This window comes from Trichechus manatus, unplaced genomic scaffold (assembly GCF_000243295.1).
Source record: "Trichechus manatus latirostris isolate Lorelei unplaced genomic scaffold, TriManLat1.0 scaffold00030, whole genome shotgun sequence".
Taxonomy (NCBI): domain Eukaryota; kingdom Metazoa; phylum Chordata; class Mammalia; order Sirenia; family Trichechidae; genus Trichechus; species Trichechus manatus.
The window spans coordinates 1,228,855-1,248,454 of NW_004443966.1; the positions used below are offsets into that span (position 1 = coordinate 1,228,855).

A 19,600-nucleotide genomic window follows, 5' to 3' on the forward strand; every position below is an offset into this window, starting at 1 on the left:
ATTTCTATTCAGCTCTCACCTCCAACTTCCACAACTGGCTAGCAGAAAGTTAAACGAAGTCAGAACAGTTCAACATAATTAGGCTTCCATCTACGAGGCTACTATGCTCTTCTAAGCTGCTATTAAACCTAAACGGGAGATCTTGAAAACAAAATAAAAGATATCGTATGAGGCCAATTTTCACATAGACTGTCAGTTCCTTGTTATATCCCCCCTTCTATATCATTAATAAAGGAAGTAATTTACTGCAAAGAAAATTTTATTTTCTATATCATTAGCCATGAATTTTGTCACTACAGAAAGGCGTGTAGTGCCATTATGCAAATGCAGACCATTTTATGCTCACAGTTCACTTCTGTAATTATAAACAGAATTTTCGTGATTTACATAAGTATATCTATCAGTGAAGGTTTAACACTGAGATATAATCAAACATCCGTAACACCTGATGTTTTACAGATAGTAATGGAAGAGACATGTACTTTTAATCACATCTGAGTGACCTTATATAAAAAATAAATCAATCATTCAGAAGTTCCAAATCTTCAAAGGAGTTTTTAAATGCACATCTAGAAACGGTTACAGTGAGATTTTTAAGACACATCTTCCATATCCACATCCTCTTGTAATTTCTGTACCATTTTGTCTTCCAGCTGTTTTCCTTTGCCTTAGGAAAAAAAAAAAATTATCAATTCATTGTCACCTTGCAGAAGTCATACTAACATTTTATAAAGGATCTTGAATGATTTAGAACAATATTAGCTATTTCTAAGAAAGGTAAAGATAATAACAGCAAAACTTATATAGGGCTCATGATATCCCATGCATCAAGTAAGCACTTCACAAGTATTTGCTCATCTCATCTTCACTGCAACTCCCATTTTACAGATGAGAAAACTGAGGCACAGAGACAGACCCAAGGTCACTCAGCTAGTAAATCTAGTGAAGTCAAAGAGCTGGGATTTAAACTCTGGCATTCTATGGCCAGGGTCCCTGCACTGAACACTCTACTACCTTCCTCAAAGAGGGTCACCTCAAAAGTTAGGTAACAATGCTCACTCCTGTTCTTTTCTAGGTGCCAGTTCATATCATCTACACATGAAACGCTTTATATGCATTCTCCAGGGATTTATCTACTTTGTTTCAATAGAATTTGGTGCAAAACTAACCTAGGTTTTTCACAAATCTACTCAACGTGTGGTTACAAAATTCGGCCTTTATTAAGGTTGACATGGAATCAAGTTTTCAACTAAATCTCACCAAAATTTCTTCTCTTTTATATAATCTGCCTAAGTTAGTAAATTATGTAACAGACTGTACTTGGTACTGGCTGAGTAAGACAGGTTTCCTAGCACTTCACAAAGGAAATCATGCACATGAACTGCCCAAATTATTGAATAACAAGAAGTTACACAAGCACAAAGAGAAGGATTAAATATAAAACAGTTCTCAAATTTTAGTGCCCATCAGAGTCCACTGGAAAGCTAATAAAGAACACAAGGCCCAAATACAAAGGACCCAGCCCTCTGAAGTTTCACGAAGATCCCAACTAATTGTGTTACCAACCAAAGTCTGAAAACCACTAATACATAATCCTTTAATCAAGACAGGTGTGAGGCAAAATCACCTTATGAAATTATTACTTAAATCATTTTGCTTAACTTGGAGAGCTAACTTGTGTACCACAAGATTTTATGAGGAGGGGAAAGAAACACCACATACAGCAGCCTGACTGGGAGATACACTGGATGAACTGCGTTTGATAAATCAAGTCACACATCACAAAGGTACTATGAGAGATTAACATTTAAATGAAAAAGACCCTTAAAAGTTAGGTGACACCCAATTACACAGATCACAGAAGGCTGGATTTTTATCTCCCCACTTAAAGCAAAGAATCCCCGCGCTACGCAGTACTTACCTGCAAGGGGAGCCCGGATAAGATGGATGTTTTGCTTGACTTCTTTGATGTCCTGAACTTTCTGTAGCTCTTTATTTTTCTTTAACCTAGAATCAGGCACATCAAGCCAAAAGTTCAGTCACTAAAGCTTCTTTAAGAGACATTAATTCACAATGTGGTTATTAAGTTTCACTAATTTAGTCACACACATAGGGAATGGAAACTAGGTGGTTGCCCTTCTGTTCCCCTCCCCACCATTCCATCCAGAGCAGAAGCATCATCAAATAACAAAGTCTCTCTGTTCTCTAAAATTACTCACAAAAAAGCAATATCTTACATTTATTCCCAAATTTAAGGTAAAGCCACCTGTTGATCCCTTACAGATGCATGTTTTCTTAACAACTCAAACTCATGATTTTCTAGTTTCTAATTAACTCACATGAGATTTCTACACTATCGACTTCTTCATTCACTGTACCGTAGTGCCTAGTCCAACAACTGGGACAAAACGGGAGCTCATATATATTTACTGAGTGAATGAAGAAATAGGATTGAATGAAGAAAAGAATTAACAAACCTCAGAAATCAACTTCTATGATACACACTACAGTGCTCTATCTCATAAAACAATCTCAAATTGTTGAAGTGCCTAGATCTTTTTTAAATGATTCAGTAATTACAAGAGCACAAAACACTGAAAGTCATTCAATAAAAATGCTAACAGACTAGTTGTCACACATTTAGGCCTCTCTTCTGTAATGCTTTAACATTTTTTTGTTAATCAGAAAGCTGCTGGCACCTGCTTCGTCTCTATGACAGACTTCCACAGTAATTACACTGAAAACTATTACCCTAACTGTGAATAGCCAACTCCAGGTGGGGGGATGAAAAGTACAAGATGAGTCTTAAACATCTCGTTAGGCACAAAGCAAGAAAGCACTGGAAGAACAATGAGGACCAGGAGCATGCCTGATGATGCTCCCACGGGTCAACCTGGGCACTTAGGGTATCGCAACAGACAAGAGTAAAGAATTACAGCCCACTGAATGCCACAAGACCCATGGACACACACAGACATGATATGAATGAACGAATGAAACAAAGGGAGAAAAGAAAGCCCTTTCTTACATGAGAAACCCAACTAATAAAAGTACAAAAAATGATAGAGAAAAACGATCTGGCAGCAATCACAACAGTAATCAATTCAGGAAAGACTCTCTCCAAACAATGCTAAAACCAGTGGGTACAAGTCTGAAGAACAACAGGCTCTTTGCAGAGTCTCAATGTATCTCCCCCAAGCTATGTATTAATGAAAAAGGGGGCAAAAATGGTAACTTTCCAGTGGAGAACTCTGGCAGACACAATCTTAATCAGGTGACCAAAGTTACCATCACCAACATGGGGACAGCATGTGCTTCCTGATATGATGCACTGAGAAGGATGCACTGTCACGCTGGGGTACTCCTGCCACAGGTACTCCACCTGAACCTCATCCTGAGGAAAACATCAGACACAACTGAGAAACATCCTGTAAAAATAACTGACCTACACTCCTCAAAAATGTCACTGTCTTGGCTGCCCCTCACCCATCGTCACCATAGGGTAGCCTGCAGCTTCTTTCCTGTATCTGGAGAGCTAGAACATTTGTGTTCATCACCAGGCTTGGAAGCTTTTGCTTTCTTTGGGCATGGGAATTACTTAGGAATCTGTCCCCTACATATCCTGATAGTTTATTGCTGATAGTCCTGACCTGTTTCCTCCCAAGTCTGATAATCTGTTTCTCATCCACACTCAGAGAAAAAAAATCCAAGACAAAAGCAAGAGTGCTGTGTCGTTTACCCAGTGCCAGTAAAACATATCTTTTTCAATTGGATCAGTTTCTAAATGGAATGAAACTGCCCAGGTGGAAACCCTCCTTCCCATCAGGCACCTTCACAATCCTTCGCTTAGACTCCCCAGTGGAAGTGTGACGGCAAACCGTAACTCTCACTGTGGCGGTTGCCGCAGTAAGTCTCAGCCTGTCGCTATGAATGCTCATCTTATGACTGAGGGTATCATAATATTTGAATTCAGGCAGAAGTACAGTTGTCACCTGAAAAGGGAGTAGATGTGGAAGGGAGTTTGGGGAGGGGAGGGAAGTAGGGAAAGAGAGGCTAAAGAATGAGGGTGGTAGTAGCTTTAGCGATGTTGATGAGCCACATTTCCTGAGCAGATCTGTAGCATTTGCTGTTGACCTCTTTTGAGATGAACTTTCCCATAGGACCTGCCAGACAGCACTGAGACATGGAGAAAATTCAGACAGAAAATGGCTCACCTTGATAGGGAAAGGGGAGTGACTGTGTTTTAAATTAAACTTGCTTTATCCAAAAAAAAAAAAGAAAAAAAGTCACTGTCATGTAAGATAAAGATGAGAAACCGTTCCAGACTAAAGTGGTCTAAAGAGATATGATCACTAAATGCAACGCAGGAGCCAGGGTTTTCTTCTGCTATGGGCATTACTGGAACAATTGGCATAATCTAAATCAGGCTGGTAGACTTTGTAATAGTACTGTGTCAATGTAATTTCCTGGATTTGATAACTATATTAGAATTATGTAAGAGGGTTCTTATTTTTAGGATATACACACTGAGGTATACGTAAGAGGAAAAGGACATCATGCCTCAAACATACTATGCACAGAAAGAAACAAAGATAAAGTAAATGTGGTAAAATGATAATATATACAATAATTCTTTGTAACATTCTTGCAAGTTTTTGTTAAGTCTGAAATTATGTCAAAATAAAAATTGGGGGGGAAAAAAAACAACAAAAAAAACTACTGCCTCTAGATTTCTACCAGTAACTATTTTTCCGAGAGTTACTTTACACAAGATTCATACCTGTTCATTATAAATGTAGCCTGGCGCTTCTGTTTGATCTCTTCAACTCTCTTCATTGCTTCAACTACAAAAAAAAAACATAAAAGTTAGCAGCAAATTTATCCACATACAAGCAGTATGATTCTAACCAAAAAATATTTTAACAAAGTATTTTCTATTCCGAGTGCCTGATTCAGAAATGTATTTAAACGAAAAAAATTCATTGCAAAGACAAACCCTACTGAAATGGGTGAAGAAGGTATGTACTCTTGCTTGACATCACTATTGACTTACTTTCTCTATCACAAATATCACTTCTCTCGTGTTTACTTAGCAAAAGCCTTCATTTCTACTAAATTTTCCTTCTACTTTAAACCAGTCCCATGGTTTCAATTTTTATTCTACAGAGAACTTGGATTAAATGCAACTAATACCGTCCTTAGCTTGTAATCTCCATAAAGACAGCACCTTTCTGGTCACGATCACCACTTTTTCTTTAAGTGCCTGGGTTATGGTCAGCACTTAAGTAAATACTGGTAGAACAAACCAATCATCAATCAATCTTGCCATCATCCCAACCACTAAAATAAAACTATTTTGGAAAATGTGTACAGGAGCTTATCTTGGCTAAAAGTGAGCTCTGGATCGACATCAGCAATGTCTACTGTAAGACAAACCACACATTGAATTTTAAACTTTCTAATATATACATTAAAAAAAGTAAAAACAGATGAAATTAATTTTAATGATTTATTTTGTTAAACCCAATATATTCCAAATATTTCATTTCAACATGTAATCAATAAAAAAGAATATTAATGCAGTATTTGCATTCTTGCTTTTTACTAAGTCTTCAGAGCCTGGCGTGTATGTTACATTTACAGCACACCTCAATTCAGACACACTTCAAGTGCTCAGCAGCCAACACGGCTTGTGGCTACTGTATTGTCAGCGAAACTCCCAATCTAGCTCCTTAAAGGATATGGTGGTCTGCCAATTTGAGGAATTACAGTATCACATGGTCTGAAAGTATCTCCTTACAATATACTTATTACATACAAAGGGTAAAACAGCAACTCTGCAGTGGAGAAATGTGGCAGACACCATTGTAACCAACGATCGGAGTAAACATCACCAGTCATGGACTGACAGCAGGCGCCACCTCGCGGGATGCACTGACTCAGCATCACCGCTGTGATGGCCCTGCCGAGGTGCGTCACCTGAGCCTACCCAACTGCGGTTTCACACCGAATACCTGGCCCGTGTTCTTCAAAAACGCCAACGTTATAAAATGTAAAGAAGACTCAGCAGCTGGTCCAGGTTAAGACACGAAAGAGAGATGGCATGTACTGTTCTTATCACCCTCGCTATAAAGGATATTACTGGGACAACTGGAGAAGTCTGAATAGGTTGAAATTAGATAAAATTGTATCAATACTAATTTCCTGATTTTAATAATTGCACTATTGAGGGATAAAGGAGCATTGTGTATGCAACTGACTCTTAAATCATTCAGAAAAAGATTATACAAGCTAAGGAAGGAAGGGAAGGGGAGAGGGAGGGAGGGAAGGTGAGAGGGTATATTTAACAAAATGTTAACATTTGGGAAATGTGGATGAAGGATACCCAAGAAGTCTATTTCTGCAACTTTTCTGTGAGTCTGAAATTATGTCAAAATAAAAACATTTTTAAAAAGTGTAGTCTGGGGACCAGTAACATCATCACCACCTGGGAACTGTTTAGAAATGCAGAATCTTAGGCCCCACCCAGACCTAATGTATCAGAATTTGCATTTTGACAAGATCACCAACAGGTTCCATGAGGTCTCTAGTATTAAAATGACATTTGTATGGATAACTCTAAGAAAGCATCAATTCTAAATCTGTACATGCTCTAAGTTTAGAATAATATCAACTCGACAGCAACAGGTTCCTATTCCCAGAGCCCTGGTGGCACAGTGCTTAAGGGCCCAGCTGCTAAACAAAGGTCGGCAGTTCGAATCCACCAGCCACTCCTTGGAAACCCTATGGGGCAGTTCTACTCTGTCCTATAGGGTCACTATGAGTAGGAACCAAATGGACAGCAGTGGGTTTGGGATTCAAAAAAAAGTAGTAAGGCCAAGTTCTACTACTCAGAACTATTTCCACATCTTAAAGTTATTCAGTAGGGAAATAAACACACAAGTGGCAGGTAAATATTTTCCACAGAATAATATGCTGTATTTCCAAACATTCTGTAAGACCAAAAACACTTTAATATAAGCATCATCTAACAAATATTAAAAAATGATCTACAATACAGACAGATGTGAGGGATTAAAACAACAAACTTCTTGCTTTCAAAGTTCTCCTACTGCTGTTTCCGTCTACATCCATCAGCATGTTAACAAACGTCACCCAATCCACATCCACCCGTAATCCAATAATCCAACTAATGAATATAAAACTACTGTCAATAGATTCTTACAGACAAGATAATACTGGAATACTGGGGATGTGGAGAATCAACAAATCTCTCTGGAGAGGAATATATTATTTCTGGAACACTACTGGCGCAGTGGTTAAAGCACTTGGCTGCTACCAAAATGTCGGTGGTTCGAACCCACCAGCCGCTCTGCAGGAGAAAGATGTGGCAGTCTGCTTCCATAAAAAGTTACAGCCTTGGAAACCTATGGGGGAGTTCTACTCTGTCATTATGAGTCGAGACTGACTCAACGGCAGTGGGGTTTTTTTTGGTTAACTGAGAATAACTTTTTTAAATTAATTATGCAAGCCAGCAGGAAACATTTTTAAGTTTCAGATGGCTCTCAGGCTGTCCACCTAGCAGATCTTCTTTAAAAAGTCTATTTTTAGGATCCCAATATGAAAGGGTAACAATCTGTTCAGGGGAGAAAAAAATCAATAGAGCACTGCTTCTTACAGAATTTACAGATGTACAAATGAGTGGGGCAAGGGAATCAGGCTCTGTGATAATAATACCTGGACCAATTACCATCTCACAGAAACAATAAAATAGGAGAACTCAGTAAAATGCACCTAGAGGGCACAGACTATGTGTGCCTTGTTTATCTTTGTATTCCCAAGACAAATGAGGTACTGCCAGAGTCGGTGCTTAATAAATGTGTGCTGAACTAAAATAAATTAAGAAAACATTATTGCTAAAATAATATGAAGTCTAAACACAGCTGTATAACATGCAACTGGTGCAGAGAGTCCTAAAAACAACTAAATATCCACGTGACTGAATGGGTTCTGCAGCTCAGATTCACCATCAAGCCACTCACCCACAAGAAGCAGCTATAAACTATGTAGAAACCCCCTGGAGATGCTCTCTTCAGGTAGTTACAGAAAACAATCAAAGGTCAAAAGGAGGTAAAACTGAATGCGGTCCAGAAATGATTCAGAACTTTCCAAAATGTGAAAACATCCAGAAATCGAAAAAACAGTGTCTCGACAAGGGTGCTTTTGGATTATTCTATAAAGTTATTAATCTCTTCAGAAATCCTTGATTTTTAATCAGTGTTATTTGTTTGCCAAATAAACTCAATGAATCAACTGCTTTTCAGAACTTAACTGTTCCTCTAACTACAAAACAGGAAGTAAAGAGAAAGTCTTTATTAAAAAAGAATTATCTGGTCTAACTAGTCACACAGCTGCAAATTTCTTGGGTCCAAGACGTAACAGGTATAAAGGAGCATCGCTGCCACATTTATGTAATCAGAAAAGAAAAAAGAGGCGGAAGGTTTAGGGCTATGTGGAAAAGGCAATCCAAACCTGAACTCTGATACACGTTCAGTAGGATAAACAAAGCTTTGCTAGGTGCCGTCAAGTCACTTTTGACTCACAGTGACAGAGGAGAACTGTTCCATAAGGTTTTCTAGGCTGTAATCCTTACGGGAGCAGATCACCAGGTCTTTCTCCTACAGAGATGCTGGGTGAGTCTGAACCACTAACCTTTCGGTTAGCAGCCCAGCGGTTAAGCACTGGGCCAGCAGGCTCCTGAAACAACGCTCAAGAGGGTGTCAAATACTACTACAAAGGTCCACAAGTTTTCCATTCCTCCCTGAGGTCCTGTGACTGACCGAGGAGAAGGTGTTCAAAGACAGGCTCCGTGATCTAACGGGAGGGCACTAAGGTCCAGGAATTCTAAACCTTGGGGACTTCTAGTTGACAAACCATTATCACTCTCGCAGCCAGTATGAGAAACAGCTAAAGGCTGCATAAGGGAGCCATGGGGGACAGAGAAAGCTGAAGGCCTCAGACACACAGGCATATAAGTCTACAAGCAGCTTAAGCGACCTAAGTTTTACTTTATTAAAGTCGCAGTCTCCTTCAGGAAAAAGACAAAAACTAAATACGATTGCCTTTAACTTCAGTAGCCTGTAGCTTAAGGAGTCCAGTGGTACAGTGGTTAAGCACTTGGTCGCTAACCCAAAGGTCAGCAGTTCAAACCTACCAAAAGCTCCACAGGAGAAAAGACCTGGTGACCTGCTTCTGTAAAGACTACATTCTTAGAAACCCTACAGGGTAGTTCTATGCTGTCCGATAGGGTCACTAGGAGTCAGAATCGACTCAGTGGGAATGGAGGTAGCTTCATTAAATCAAGCACTTAGAAGAAATTCTGTTAGAAATTTAATTCTCACCTGAATAGCTGTATTTTTTAATTTTACATAGGCACTAAAATTTATAAGCTGTTAGAATGCACTCTTTACATCCCTGAAGTGGTCTATTCTTGTAATATATGTTGGGTTTTGTGTATATATTGACTATGCCACACACTCCACCAAAAAATTCTTTTTTTTTCCTTCAGATTTTTGGATGCTTATATATCTCTGTGTGGACACTTCAAATAATAGCAAATTTAATAATTACACTGTATTTATAACAGATATGCCAGCCAATTCTCAAGAAAAGTTGGGACAGCTTAGAACAAAAGACACAAATATTAACCATTAAAGCAAGGGTAAAATAATAAAAGCCAAGCAATAAAAATGAGAAGAAAACTCATATTTAAACAACAACTGACATCAGAGTTAAGGTAATATCCCAAGCCAGCTCCTCCTGACAATTCCTGGTATTCTCTTGTGACTTACTGGTTTTATTCCACAGCTCTCGCTGGTATTTGACAGGTTCACTTCTACGTTTTTCAAATTCAAATGAATTATCCTGTAGAGGGAACAGACAGAAACATATATATATATACATATACATACACACACACACACACACACACACACACGTGGTTTAAGAGAGCTAGAATGGTACCATTTCTTAAAACTTAAGTCTCCTTTTCACGGGAGTTCAGAGTGTCACACCACACATACACGCTAAGATTCCCCTCCAGGGTGATCTCACAAAATATAGGTTTTCAAAACCTTTTCTCCTTTACATCCTCTGTGTACAAGACACCCCTACTGTAAACATCTCTCCGTATGAGCGATTCTCAAAGGGAGGAGAAGGGAGAGTATCGTCCCCATTCCTAGAATGGCATATAACAATCACAGGAATTATAAATAAACTAATTCCATTCTGAGATGAGACTCAGCCAGAAAACTTGGTATTACGTTGAACAGTATGAAATTGCCATTGTTCTTAGATTAAAAACAGTCAAATATCAAGAATTTTCCTATGATTCATCCTAAACGCCTGTTACAGCAAAGAAGTCTGAAACCATACATCTTCAAATAAACGAGTGCTAGCCTGAGGTTCTTCACGTCTCCTCCAAATGTGGATACCAGTTCTCATAGTTGGTATTTTGACAGTTAATGATCCCATTAATCCTAAAACATGTAAATTAATTTTGAAAAAACCACAAGTTTCTTGGGAAAACCACAGGTATTGGTTGGTTTTCACATCCGCCTGACACAGGCACAAGGAGGGCACTCACTCTGGATTCAGCTCTTCCATTTACTCGCACCTGCCTCTGTCAGGGGGCTGGAAACTCAGTAATGACCAGGTAACCCTTCACCACTGAATGGCCCTGGCTGACATCCTTCCTTCCTTCACCCAGCTGCCACCTGCCCTTGAGGTGCTATGCTTCTTCTCATCCAGACTGAAAATTATTTGTTACAATAATTGTGATTTGGCCTTGCATCTTGACCGAAAATTTCCTTAAGATCACTGAAAACCTCTGTTTTAAGAAGCCAGGAAAGGGCTTCACGGCAAATGCCTACAGATCCCGCCCTTCAGCAGGAGAGGTAGGAAAGAGGCCTTGGGGGAGGAGAAGGTCACGGAGGAAGAGGTCAGTTTAAAGACCCTCCCCCACAAAGGCGACCTGTGCAGCTGCTTTCATCTCCTCCCTTTACAGGCGTCAGACATGGACAAGCTTCAGCAGATCCCTACACCAGTTCAGTACAGCAATACGACAACGGGGCTCACCCCATGGAGCTCCCTCACCCCGACTGCCCACTAGTCCTCCTCACACCAACACTACTCGTTTCTCTGCTCTCAAACAGTCGTGCTAAGGAAACCTAGAAACTGATACATGAGTCTGTTACAAACCTTATCTGAGCACTCACTGCTGATCAGAAATTCTTTAATTCACCCCTTAACTTCCCCTCAAAAGCCTTGTGCAGAATTTCCAACTTCACACATTTTAATGATTTTCTCCTCTCTTTGCGAGAACTAAAAATGGTTTTGAAGAATAAGAGAAATCACTTCTACAAACTACATGGAGAATTTTTTTCTCCTTTCTCCAGAATTACGGTTTTCAGGATCAGGTGAGAATAGGATTATTTCCATAACCAAATACAAATAAATTACTAATCAATCATGTTACAGGATGCCTTGTGACAGTTCGTTAAATCACATATTCCAAAAAAAACTAAAATTTTGGAAAATGTGAACACTATGCTCGTAGCTGACGATACTCACCACTGTAAGTTCTTTACCAGCTGCTTTCCGGAATGCTTTAGTCCACCTGACCTTGCGAGGATTGCGCTTCTTTTTAAAGTTTTTATGACATTTGGACTTACAGAATCTGAACACCTACGAGAAAAATAAAATAGTGAACAGTCACCATTAAAAGTTTTTCTATTACAAATGTTACTCCCCCATCAGACAAAAAACAACGTAAAGTCTGAGAAGTGCCAACAGTTCTCACACACAATTCCTTCTACCTACTGGCAACCTCATTTAGAAACATGGGATGTGTCCGAGTAAATGCAAACCAAACTCTGGCCGTCAGCCGTCATCCCAAACAAAGGCCGACAGCCCCTCAAATAGGATTAAATACCGCTAATCATTTCTTACAGAATAACAATAAAACCTTAAATAAAGGGAGTAATTTTAAGGAAAGTCATTTCACTCTCTTTCCAATTCAGGGTAAATTTTCAAAATTCACTTTCTATATATCTCAGCGGGGATAAAAGTTTCAAACAGCCATTTGGGAATCTCCTTTGATTATTTCCATCTTTCTTGTGAAAAGCACAAAATAATTTCAAAAGTGACTAAAACTGGCAATAAATCTGTTTTCTAAACTATGTATTCAAAGATCTACCCAGAAGATCCATTACTGCTTTAACTCTCCTCCTTTATACTGAAAGATCTGATCCTTTAATAGTGATCCCTGAATGTGTGCCTGGAATGGCTTACTCCAAACCAAACCAAACCCACTGCCGTGGAGTCGATTCCGACTCATAGCGACCCTACTGGACAGAGTAGAAGGAGCGGCTGGTGGATTCAAACTGCTGACCTCTTGGTTAGCAGTCAGGCCCTTAACCACTGTACCACTACTATATACGTCTAAAATGCACTATTTTGTACTTCATAATGTGTTATTAAGGAGTCCTGGTGGCACAATGGTTAAGAGCTTGGCTGCTAAAACAAATGCCAGCATTTTGAATCTGCTCAGCGGCTCCATGGAAAAGACCTGGTGATCTGCTCCCATAAAGATTTACAGCCTCAGAAACTCTATGGGGAAGTTCTACTCTGTCATATGAAGTTGCTACAAGTCAGAATCAACTTCAAGGCACACAACATGTTATTACGCATAATAATTTGTGTGTATGTTACTGGGGGAAATCTAAAGGGAAAAAGTAATTATTTGAGGTTTATGGATCTTGACAAAAAAAATAAACACGAATTTTCACATGTAGAAGGCATGACCCGTAACAAAACAGGTCAAAACGAACACTTTAACATTTCAAACCAAGTACGCCTGTGGAACGGAGCCCTGGTGACACAATAGTTACGCATTTGGCTGCTAACCCAAAGGCTGGCAGTTTGAACCAACCTACCCACCAGCTCCGTGGGAGAAAGACCTGGCTCCTGTAAAGATTACAGCCAGAAAACCCTATGGGGCAGTTCTACTCTGTCACATCGGGTCACTAAGAGTGGAAAATCGATTCATCAGCATCCAACAACAGCATGCCTGTGGGTATACCACATGCCATGATATTTTTCACTTGAATGTGTGGATCATAACAAATTATGGATAACACTGCTTAAGAACGAGAATTACAGAACACTTAATTGTGCTCATGCGGAACCTGTACACTGACCAAGAGGCAGTCGGTCAAACAGAACAAGGGAATACTGCATGGTTTAAAATCAGGAAAGGTGTGCATCAGGGTTGTATCCTTTTACCATACTTATTTAATCTGTATGCTGAGCAAATAATCCGAGAAGCTAGACTATTATGAAGAACACAGTATCAGGTTTGGAGTAAGACTCATTAATAACCTGAGACAGGCAGATGACACAACTCTGCTTGCTGAAAGTGAAGATTTGAAGCACTTACTGGTGAAGATCAAAGACTATAGCCTTCAGTATAGATTACACCTTAAGATAAAGAAAACTAAAATCCTCATAACTGGACCAATAAGCAACATCATGATAAATGGAGAAAAGACTGAAGTTGTCAAGGATTTCATTTTACTTGGATCCACCATCAACACCCATGGAAGCAGCAGCCAAGAAATCAAAACACATTTCATTGGGCAAATCTGTTGCAAAAGATCTCCTTAAAATGTTAAAGAGATGTTTCTTTAAAGAGGAAGGTGCACCTGACCCAAGCCATGGTGTTTTCAATCACCTCATATGCATATGAAAGCTGGACAATGAATAAGGAAGATCGAAGAATTGTCACCTTTGAATTATGGTGCAGGTGAAGAATACTGAATATACCATGGACTGCCAGAAGAAGAAACAAATCTGTTATCCGTTTTGGAAGAAGTACAACCAGAATGCTCATTAGAAGCAAGAACGGCGAGACTATGTCTCACATACTTTGGATATGTTACTAGGAGGAACCAGTCCCCAGAGAGGGACACCGTGTTTGGTAAAGTAGAGGGTCAGTGAAAAAGAGGAAGACCCTCGACAAGATGGACTGACACAGTGGCTGCAACATGGGCTCAAGCATAGCAATGACTGGGAGGATGGTGCAAGACCAGGCAGTGTTATATTCTCTTGTACACAGGGTCACTATGAGTCAGAATCGACTCGACGGCACCTAACGGCAATGATACTTTTCATTTTATGTATACTTTGTTCTGTGGGGAATTTCAAGCAAGTCACTATACACACCAGGACACAGTTCTCTTAGAAACAAACCAGTTTAATCTGATCTAGAACCACAACTCCTGGAAAGCCTTCTCCTAAAAGATGTGAGTGAAAGTAAGTTTATACTCTTGATTTATACTCTTTAATTTCAAAGACCAGAAAATATAAAAACTACTGTAGTCTTATGGAGTAACCTGCTATCAAATCATTATCAGTAAACTGTATTATTACTTTGAATATTTTCAGCCAAAGTACTACTATTTCTTTAAGGAAAAGCCTCGTAAATTTAATACGTACTAGAGCAGTGGATAAGAGCTATGGCTGCTAACCAAAAGGTCAGCAGTTAGAATCCACCAGGCACTCCTTGGAAACAGTTCTACTCTGTCCTGTAGGGTCACCATGAGTCAGGATGGACTCAACAGCAATAGGTTTGGTTAGACAATCCCTAGGTAAATCTCCATGTCTGAGATCTACCTAATGAGACAGTTGAACTTGTCCTGGGTCTCCTCAATTCCAGTCAGAGCCAATGGGTAGTTACAGAAATGTCTGCTTGAACTCCATATATAATAGGTGATACCTAAAAAGTACAACAGACCGGAGTCACTGAAGACGTGAAGAGGATTCTATCAGTGAATAAAGGAACATCTACTACGTGCCTGATGTTATACTAGGTGCTAGAGACAGAAGGATAAAACATGGTACCCCACCTTGAGAAACTCAGTCTAGTAGTAATGTGATAGCCTCATTTTGCAAAAAAGAGAGCACAAGATCATACTAGATATAAACAATGGGATGAAACTATACACAATAATCATGTATAAAGTAATACGGAACACATATGAGGAAGCGGTTTCTACAGTGGAGTAAGTGGTAGATGCATTATGTGTGAGGCCAAGTTCATGGCTCAAATTTCCCTTTTAATCTAGTCCTGTATCATCCTCCTCAGTCTTCAGCATCTAAGCAATACTATCTAATACCTCGATTCATCTAATACTTCGGCCTCATAGTTCTTCAACCTTTCTTAGTTCACTGATTCAACACACTTATTAAGCACTCGTTAAATGTGTTTTGCCTGTTTGCAAAGCACGTGAAAATACGGGGCACTAGTACTAATTCTGCTCTTAAAAAGCGATCTAAGAAGGCTAAGAGGGTCTCTGGGAAACAGTTTCTAAAGCTAAGAAACTAGTGACAGAAAAACCAGTTCCCACTGCCGTCGAGTCGACTCCGACTCACAGCGACCCCACAGGACAGAGTAGAGCTGCCCCACAGGGTTTCCAAGGGGCGGCTGGGGGATTTGAACTGCCAACCTTTTGGTTAGCAACCTGACCCCTTAACCACTGTGCCAAAGACTAGTTAGGAGACTATAAAAATGAGAACTACCTATCTGAAACCATGGTAGGAGGGCAGAAAGAGCAAGGACATCACTATCCTTGTGGCGGCTGAATTGATACGACTTGATAATGAGATACAGAAGATGAAAGACTCAAAGATGACAAGATTCTAGCAGAAATGTCTAAGCAGATGACTGTTGTTAATTCATAGGGTAAAAAGATTTGAGGTAATAAGGAATTCTCTTCCAGCAGGTTCAGTGTTAGGTATAAGCAGGATTTCCCTGTCCAGTTGAAAATTCAGATTTGGACCTAAGGAGATACAGATCTGAGAAACCTCAACATAGGAAAAAATGAGATACTTGTTCTTCATCAGTAATTCAATGCCTCTACCTCTTATTTCCCCAATCAACTGTTCCAGACCCATGATTCTTCATTAGACCAAGCTGGCTCACAGACAGTTCAACACTGTCCTTGCTAGCCACACCTCACCATCTAGAACTTCCAGTGTCTGATAGATCAATACTCAACTCTAGACACGTTCCACAATCTATTGTTCTCATTCCAATACACAGTTGAAAAGTCCTGGTGGGCAATAATCATAAAATCATGATGACCAGATGATCTACAATGCCATATTGTCCACTGTGAACCAGACCCTAACTTGGCAATCCTTTGGTTCATTTCTTATACATGTCTTATGTTCCTGAGATTTATTCAAAATCTTCCGTATGCTCTTTTAAGTTCACAGCTTTGGGCACTCACTTTCAGCAGGAGCCCCTGTTCCTAATTTAATGAGGTCACTGCCTTCAGACTAGAGATATAAAGGATTGAAAAAGGAACTGTAATTCTTCAGTGTCAAAATCACCTTATTAAATATACAGATTCCCAGCCTCTTCCTCGACTCCCCGAGATTCTAACTCAGCAGAAGAATTTGTATTTTTAACAAGCACCCAGTGAACTGGAAACCCTGGTGGCATAGTGGCACCAACAGCTATGGCTGCTCACCAAGAGGTCTGCAGTTCGAATCCACCAGGCATTCCTTGGAAACCCTATGGGGCAGTTCCACCCTATCCTATAGGGTCGCTATGAGTCGGAATCGACTCGACGGCAACGAGTTTGGTTATGGTTACTACTTTTTTGGTACCCAGTGAATTCAGAAGCAAATGTAAGAGGTCAAATTTGTGTTTAAAAAAAAAAAGAGAGAGAGAGGGAGAAGTGGAAATTCATATATTACTCACAGTCTTTCACAACCAGGCCCAACATCTATTTAACTACAACCCTATTACATTTGTATTTAGACTCCTAGCCTCTATTATCTACAATCCATTAACCACTTAACCAGAGATGTAATTACTTCCTCTCCCGCCTTTGTTCAAACTGTCCACTTTCCCTCCATCTATCATAGCCTCTCCTCTCTTTCTTACTCAAATTTCAAGACCCAGAACAAATGTCACCTCCTTTCTGAGTCTTTTCGTATACGACGCTCCCGAAGTCACCTCCAAGAATTTAATACCTCCTCAGCTGTGTCCCCTAACACCTCACACGTGCACACATGACTCTTTTACTACTACACCAAATACTGACATTTCTTCCGACCTCCGCACTGCGCACAGACGCGTCCTAGTCGCCCCTCGGGACACGGACCTTACCAGGGTGCCTGACTGGGCATGCGCTAGACAGAGGTTCCGGGGTTCAAGGGTGGCCCACGAGAGGGGCCGGGCAGGCTACCGGAACCCCAGCGTCTCCAGACTCCGACCAGATTCACTCCTGAACCTGACGAACAAAGGTGGCCCGGTGACCAGTCCCTTCGGCGCGCTCGCGAGAGGAAGGCCCAGGCCGGCGTTCCCCGCAAAGCCACCCTCCTGGGAGCATCGCTGGGACCCGGCTGCACCCCGAGAGGCGGAGAGAGCGGGGACCCGGCGGGCAAGGCCCCGGGCCTACGGACCCGCGCTGGCCTCAGACGCCTCACCTTGCAGTCGTTGCGGACGAACATCATGCCGTGGCCCGGGTAGATGGGCCCCGAACAGAAATAACATTTCTCGATACGCATGTTGACCTGCTGTGGGTACCCACCGGCGAAACGCCGAGCTTGAGAGGAAGTGACGTAGCCCCGTCCCAGGAAGTCACTCGTCCCCGTCTCTGACCCGAGCAAAGGCCAGCGTCCTTCGCTCGTGGGGGCTCCTGGGAGTCGGCGGGAAGGTGACAGCGCCTCCTGGCGGCCCGGTGGGCAAACTCCCCGCCACCTCCCCCGGCTGCCGTGTGGCGCAGGCGCAGAGCCGCGGACGAGGTTTGGGTTTCGGCCCGGCCTCCAGCCCGAGTTCATACGGGGTCATCGTGAGTCGGAGCGTACACAACCGCAACGCACAGGGTTTGGCTTTTTTTAACCATATGGTGTATGTCCACATTTAAACCTGTTGCCATCCTGCCGATTCCGACTCCTAGCGAACCCTTCATCCACGCTGACGCCTATCCTATATACTTAGGCTTGGGAGGCTCTCCACGTGGGCTGCTCCCTTAGGAACTCCCTTAGCCCCGCGGACTCCCAGCCCGAGCCGAGCCGCCGGCGAAGCGGCGAGGACGCCGCCCGACTGCGACCCGGGGCCCTTGGCTCTGGGGCTCGAGGACTTCAACAACCAAACCTAACCCGCTGCCGTGGGGGCGATGCCTCCTCGGCGACCCTGGAGGACGGGGGCGGTTCGCGACGACACGGCGCTGCGCGCGGCTTCGCCCCTTCCCCGTTAAGCGCTAAACGTGGTGAAAACTCTTCCACAGGGAACACGTGCCCTCGCCTGACCGCCCAGGTTTCTCCCGGTTTACGCCCTCACCAACCAATAGGACGCCTGTTCCACCCTACCCTTGTCGGACCGCAGAGCTCGGCTGCTCACCGAAACGCCGCCAGTTCGAATCCAGCAGCCGCTCCTTCTACGCTGTCCTGTAGGCCCGCTGGGAGTCCAAATCGACTCGACGGCAGCGGGTTTTGGTTTTTGAGGGGAAAAGGTTTTTCACTATTATTTTAACTTAGATTTTAGTTGTGAGTGAAGAATATTTACAAATGTTTGAAATCTGTTTTTTCTAAGTTGCCTGTGTATGTCCTCTACACAGTTTGCTATGGTGTAGATTTTTAACAGCGTTTCACGTATTGAGCAAGTTCACCCTTTTCTGGCGTATATTTACAAGCTATTCCCCAATTTATCAATATTTTAAACTTTCTTACGGTTTTTTTCCATGCAGAAATACTTTGTTAGTAAGGCATCCTTTTCCCTCACTAGTTCAAAATGCCACTTCTCTGTGGGTTTGCCTCTGGACTCTTTGTTCCGCTGATTTATCTATGTATGCGCCAGTTCCCGGATGTTTAAATTATGTAATTTTTAAATAACTAGGTTTATCCCTAGTGCTCCTCCCTCTGTCTTCATTGCTCTTTTTATTCAGGGTTTCTCTGGCTTTTTTTCACTTTGGAAATACTTTTTGTTCCATATTTTGGATACTTCATTTTTCTTGTCTAATCACTTGACTAGTCATTTCAGAGCAATGTTAAATAGCAGAGGCACATGCCAGAAATTTGAATAATGTCTGCCCAACACATCATTGTCAACCAAGAGACTGAAAATTATTTTATCCTTCTTAATCTTTTCCCTCTCCTATCCCCTTCAACGGGGCTCCTTGGAACCTCTATGGGGCAGTTCTACTCTGTCGTATAGGGTCGCTGTGAGTCAGAATCGACTGGACGGCAACGGGTTTGGGTATTTTTTTTTTTTTATCCCCTTCAACGATTATTGGCAGTACTCACCGATCTTCCCAAGCCCTTTGCACATTCCCCCCTCCTCCCAACTCGCTTTTATCTTGCTACTTCACCAAGAAATTTCCTACCCTTCCCATCCCGCTGTATCCTCTCACCTCCAATGTCAGAGGCTGCATTGCCCTGTGTGTGTTAATCCCACACCCTAAGTCTTCATCTGAAACTTTGTTCCCTTCCACCTATGACCATACTCAGTGCTTCACTTTGGGCTGTA

At 41.5% G+C, this 19,600-nt stretch overlaps 1 protein-coding gene across 1 annotated transcript; it reads right to left on the reverse strand.

The window, feature by feature from the left end:
• Nucleotides 1–241: 241 nt before the first annotated feature.
• RSL24D1 (ribosomal L24 domain containing 1) lies at nt 242–17,710 on the reverse strand. The gene is made up of 6 exons (XM_004374589.2): nt 17,560–17,710; nt 11,632–11,745; nt 9,852–9,924; nt 4,781–4,844; nt 1,922–2,007; nt 242–667 (listed from the first exon to the last, which is right to left on the reverse strand). The coding sequence occupies exons 1-6, from the start codon at nt 17,638–17,640 to the stop codon at nt 594–596; spliced, it is 492 nt and encodes a 163-aa protein (XP_004374646.1). The 5' UTR covers nt 17,641–17,710; the 3' UTR covers nt 242–593.
• Nucleotides 17,711–19,600: the final 1,890 nt, after the last annotated feature.

What these genes read in the sequence shown, in the direction of transcription:
- RSL24D1 (XM_004374589.2), bottom strand. Translation starts at nt 17,640, where the DNA reads ATGCGTATCGAGAAATGTTATTTCTGTTCGGGGCCCATCTACCCGGGC. An exon ending in CTGGTAAAGAACTTACAGTG is followed by an intron (nt 9,925 to 11,631) that starts GTGAGTATCGTC and finishes TTCCCTCTACAG; the next exon opens with GATAATTCATTTGAATTTGA. An exon ending in AGAGCTGTGGAATAAAACCA is followed by an intron (nt 4,845 to 9,851) that starts GTAAGTCACAAG and finishes TTTTTTTTGTAG; the next exon opens with TTGAAGCAATGAAGAGAGTT.